Raw genomic sequence first — 5140 nt, 5'->3', positions numbered from 1 at the left:
TTCCCTACAACTCGTGAGAATCCTCGATCTGCGGGCGCCTTTCATCCTGTGTGGGAAAGTGCATACCTCGGCAGGCAGGGATAGCGTGATGCCTACGGCCGCAGATCACACCTGGGGGCACAGCTTCCCAGGCTTGACCCCAGACCTTCCTTCGGTTCTAGAACCTGTTCATAGTAAACGCCCTGATGGAGCTTTGGGATCCCTGGGCCTGAGCACACTGGCTGTAAGTCAGCACCCCTGAGGAGCTTTGGAGACTCTTGCCAATGTCCGGTTCTGAGTCAGGCTCGAGTGGAACTGTACGCTGCTGAGTCTCAGAGCTCCCCGGGGCACTCTGGTATACAGCCAAGGGGTGATCAGAGTAGTGTGCAGTATACCAGCATCTGGAGACTACAAATAAAATCACCCACCTCTGTCACACTCAAAACGAGAGAGCACGTACTCGTTACTTTTGCTGAAATACTCTTCTTGGGGTTGAAAACCTTTTTTTACTAAGCCAAACTGTGTTTTTGTAGGTCTTTTATTGGTCTCAGGCCGTCATCTCCGGCACAAAAAGTAAAACAGGCGATTTTTTACGTGAAAGAGTTTATAAGTTTTATGATTGCCTCGCGGCCCACCCCTGAATAATCTGCAGCGGTATCCTTGGGCCTTGTTTCTCCACCTTCCTTGCGTATCAGGAGTACCGGGTGGGCTTGTTAAAGCAGGTTGCTGGGCCCCCCAGGGCTTCTGATCACTTCTGACGGGTGTCCAGGGGCTGCTGATGCTGCTGGCGGGGGCCCCCACTTTGCAAAGCCCTGCCCTGGGGCTCGCAGTAGGTGTTTGAGAACTAAATAGGGGAAGATGGCTATCAGCACAGCTCAATGTAAAACATACTAATTGTAATGAGCGCTGACCTCTCAGACTGTGATTTATCGAGCAGCAAACTAGGTGTAAGTGCTTGACGGGGTAATGTTTTTAATGTGGCTGTGTAATGCCAGCTTCAAGATAAAACATCCCTGTACCTGGATAGTGCTTGATGCTGGGAGCAGAAGGCCCAGGAAGGTCGTCAGGATTTGCATTGTCATCTTCACCTGTAAGCCTTGTGAATGGCAAGTGGAGCTGAGTCAGCGAGTTTTACAACCCCCTGCCCCTTTATTCTGAGGCGGGGTGGTGCAGCTGCTCTAAGTAAAATGGGCCCCCTGTATTATTCGCTTGGGTTTGCAAAACAACTCGTCTCCTTGGCACACACCGCAAAATGCAGGTGATAGTAACTTGCTTCTGTTCCTGAAATGTTAAAAATATACACAAGAAAGTTCCCATCTTAAATTTTGTAATTTATTGATTGTCTTTTCTTTTAAAAGAGCAAAAAAACATTGTTGGTTCCAACACCACGACTGAGAACGGGGTTGTTTAATAAGATCACACCACCCCCCGGGGCAACTAAAGACATCTTGAGAAAATGTGCCACCTCTCAGGTAAGTGTGCAAAGCAGCAGCGGCCACAGGGAAGAGCCGTTCTCAGCCGTGGCTTCTGGTGAGTTAGAACAGTGGAAATGCGCCAGAGCTGAAATGCGTGTTTAACAAAGCCAAATGAAGAGTGATGTTAAGTGTTCAGCAAGCTTGTCACTACAGGCGCCAAGCAGAAAAACCGCCTGTAACTCGGTTTTTCTCTTGCACTAAGCTGAGAAATAGTAAATTCCCCCGTTAATTAAGAAAAGGGAAAGCCAATTTTCCAGTACTCTGACGCCCTCTGGTGTTAACTTTTGATGCTGTTCAGTGCCCTATAGCATTTTCTCGGATGCCACCAGAGCAAATGGGGACACAGGGTAGAATTTCCAAAATATGTTCAACTGGAAATTGCCTCACCAAGTGCTAAAGTAATAATGGCTTTAGTGATTTAGCGATATGATTTTCTTCACTACCTCCCGACGCCATAAAACCAGTGTGTAAATATCACATTAGAGTGCCTTATAATGGAATTTGTCTAGTATTTTAGAGATGAAGAAATAGAATCTGGTGACTTTTCAGAGTTCTAGAGTTGACCCCAGGTCATTTGATTCCTAATCCGGTGGGAAGAAGAAATAGGGCATCAAGATATTCCTTTTAAAAAGGGATTTTCCGCTTAAGTCTAGTGTATAAAAAGTGAATGCTTTATCGTTATTTATTGACAACCTGTCTTATTGCAAAAATAGAATTTGATGTAGCATACAAAAAAATATATAATAAAGTAAGATAATAAAATACATGTAGGAAAAAGAACGAAGGGAAAATAAATGCAGAAAAATAAGAGATAACCCTGGTTCTGGTCAGTGTTCAAAGTGCCCACCCCGTGATCCTTTGCAGTTGGCGGTTGTGGCCACAGATCTGAGCCCATACTTTCGCGAGCTGGCAGGGAATGTGATCTGTTACAATTGATAGGTTCCGGACAGTAAGAGCAGCCCCTTTCCACGTATTGAGGTCCAGGTCAGACATGGCCGTGGTGCTGGTGTAGCGGTCTGTGTCACCCTTAACAGCATCCCACTCCCCTGCGAAGGGTGACCGGCATGGGGCTCGTTGCCAGGAGGCCCTGTGAAGTGCCAGCACTGGCTGGTCCCGACCAGGGTCAAGCCAGACCAGCTCTCACAGCTGAGCTTGAATACAGATTGAACTGTGTTTGGGCTCTGTTATATCGTGAGATACCGGGTGGAAATCAGAGATCCAGGGCCGTGAACCTCAGAATGACAGAGCGCGGGTAGAAAAAACCAAAGATTTTTGTTTTCTTTGTGGCAGAGGAAAAATGGCAAAGGAGGGAGAGAGACTGTTGAAGCCACGTCTAATGCAGATGCAAATTTAGTACGATTATTATTTAGGTTGCCAAAGCTTAGTGGTGAAATGCTGCCACCGTGCATATCACTGTAGGAGACTGTGATGTAGCCTTACTTCTTGGCGGATAAGACTCTGAGATTGTCCCTCAGCCCTCTGCTACTGTCACACCGCAGCCACCTGTGTGTGCCACCGTTGTCTTTGTATTTACTCTTTGACTCAGGAGTGTTCTGGTAACCACCCCAGGGGGCAGACAGAAAGGTCTGTTAAATGCTTCATAAGTCCCTCTGCCCATCCGGTGACTCTTGGTTGAATAGAACAGGATCTTGGAGAGTCAGGGTGACTCCTGGTTGCTCATGCTGTGTCTGGTCAGACTGAGCAGGTGAGGCTGAGCCCCCTAGAGAAGAGGGGGCCTGACAGGTTACGACACAGAAAACCCCAGGCAGGTGCGTGCTCCGCAAGGCTGCCAGGCACCAAGCCCACTGAAACAGGCTTGAGGACATGGGCCGTGGGCAAGAGACCTGCCTGCGTGGCCGCTGTGAGCTTAACGAAAGACACGCTTTCCTGCAGTGGGGGCACTGCGGGCCGATGACTGCGGTTTGATGGTTGGGAGGCCCCAATCATGGTACCGATCCTATAGGGACTTGTCACGTGCTTGTCGACAGGGCACCATACCACATCCAGTGACCACTGCTGCCGGGTACTGGGCCGTGCAGCATCCTACTCTGGTTTCCGAGATTTCCCTGTCGCCTGTTATCAGAATCAGGGCCACAGGAGCCTCCCTGTGCTTTGCACACAGGCCTCCATTAGTTAGCATAAGTGGGTGTGTTTTTGGGTGCTTTTTGGTTGAATAATTAACATGTTAGGAGTGATCAGCTGTTCACGCAGAGCGAGGCCTCCAGTGTTTCACAGTGAACTAATATGTCACACACGCTCAATGGCCATGTCTTACGTGCTAGACGCTTTACCTGCGCTCTGTCATTTCATTCCAACATGTCGGACGAGGCAGGGCTGGTACCCCTGTCTTACAGAGGAAGAGACTGAAGCTCAGAGAGTTTCCCCCTGTTGAGGCCACAGAGGAGAGGGATCTGGACCCAGTTCCTTGTGACTCCCGAGCCTGTATTCTAATCGCTGGGCTCTCCTGCCTTTTGGAGGAAAATGATATGTTGAATATTACGAAATGAATATTCTAGTCATTGTGCTATCAGTTCCTCCTTTCCTGGGGAAGAATTGTGGGGAATTGTCTTAAAATGGTTCTGATCCATGGTTTTCCTGAGCTGCTGCTTCCGTGATGCTGTGTGTTTGCTGTGGGCTGGTGCACGTGCTTGCTTCCCTCGGGAGGTTGTTCAGACCCTGAGTGCATCTCCCCGTGGGTTATGAGACGGGTGGCCTCTCTGCCAGGGAGCTTTCAGGCCGCGTGTCTGTCCGCAGGGCGTGAGGAACTACAGCACTCCCGTGGGCTTGGATTCCAGGGTCCTTGTGGACTTAGTGGTGGTGGGGTCCGTGGCTGTTTCTGAAAAAGGTAAGATTAAGAACAGAAACTCTCGGATGTGACCGCTTACCCTGCAGCCTGACGTTCCCCCAGCGCTCCGGTCGCCTTTCAGACGTTGATGGTGAGTAATTTCAGCTTTCTGGACGCGTGCCTGGCCTGCATATTACCACTGCGTCTATCACTCATTTTGAAGAATTAACTCGGTCCCTCTGACTCTCAGACCCACTCAACACCTTTACAGCATTTTCACTTTTCATAACAGGACAAATAAAGTGAGATAATCTCTCTTCAGGTGGTGAAAGATTTCCCCTCTGTTCTGAAGTTAGCTGGAACTGGAGCTGAATTTATTTGCAGTGCGTCAGTAAACAGTTGTTTTTGGAGAGCCTCCAGTAAGTGGAGAAACGTTGGGTTCCGAAGCTCTATTTTGTTGTGAAGCAGCAGGCTCCTGGACAGTGCGGGGTGTCCTGAGCCTGCCTCTGAGGCCTGGAGCTTCACCCCGCAAGCCTGTGAGCAGGGACAGGGTGGGTCACTATGCCAGCCTCTGCCCTGGGCTGAGCCGCCCTCAGGACTCGTCTCTGGGGTTCCCTAGGGCCTCTTCCTCTCTGCCCTGCTCTGCCCCAGGCCCAGCTGGGTGCTGTTGGAAACGAGCTGCTGGTTCTGCAGCAGGATGAGCACATTGCAGAGCCGTGCTTGTGTGGTGTGATTGGGACCCCCAGCCTCGCTAGGAAAGCCTTCTCTGTCCTCCCTTCCCGCCAAGACAATGTCCTGAGATGCTCATCCTCAGATCTCCCTTTGGAAGGTAATCGGCCAAAGCCAAGTTCTTCCTTCAATAGAGGTTCCAAATAAACAGTTGGAGAGCAGGCTCTAAATC

The 5140-nt window shown here is 49.7% G+C and overlaps 1 protein-coding gene across 2 annotated transcripts in view; it reads left to right on the top strand.

Moving 5' to 3' along the window:
- MTHFSD (methenyltetrahydrofolate synthetase domain containing) overlaps window positions 1-5140 on the top strand; it is a 19624-nt gene that overhangs the window by 4956 nt on the left and 9528 nt on the right. For both annotated transcript variants that reach the window (XM_007468422.1, XM_007468421.1), the window contains exons 4-5: window positions 1338-1451; window positions 4209-4299. In XM_007468422.1, coding sequence (XP_007468484.1) covers window positions 1338-1451; window positions 4209-4299 — 205 coding nt within the window. The remainder of the gene's footprint in view (window positions 1-1337; window positions 1452-4208; window positions 4300-5140) is intronic.

Source organism: Lipotes vexillifer, unplaced genomic scaffold (genome assembly GCF_000442215.2).
Source record: "Lipotes vexillifer unplaced genomic scaffold, Lipotes_vexillifer_v1.1 scaffold23, whole genome shotgun sequence".
NCBI lineage: Eukaryota > Metazoa > Chordata > Mammalia > Artiodactyla > Lipotidae > Lipotes > Lipotes vexillifer.
The sequence above is the reverse complement of the archived record's forward strand: the minus strand, read 5'-3'. Positions and strand labels throughout refer to the sequence as shown.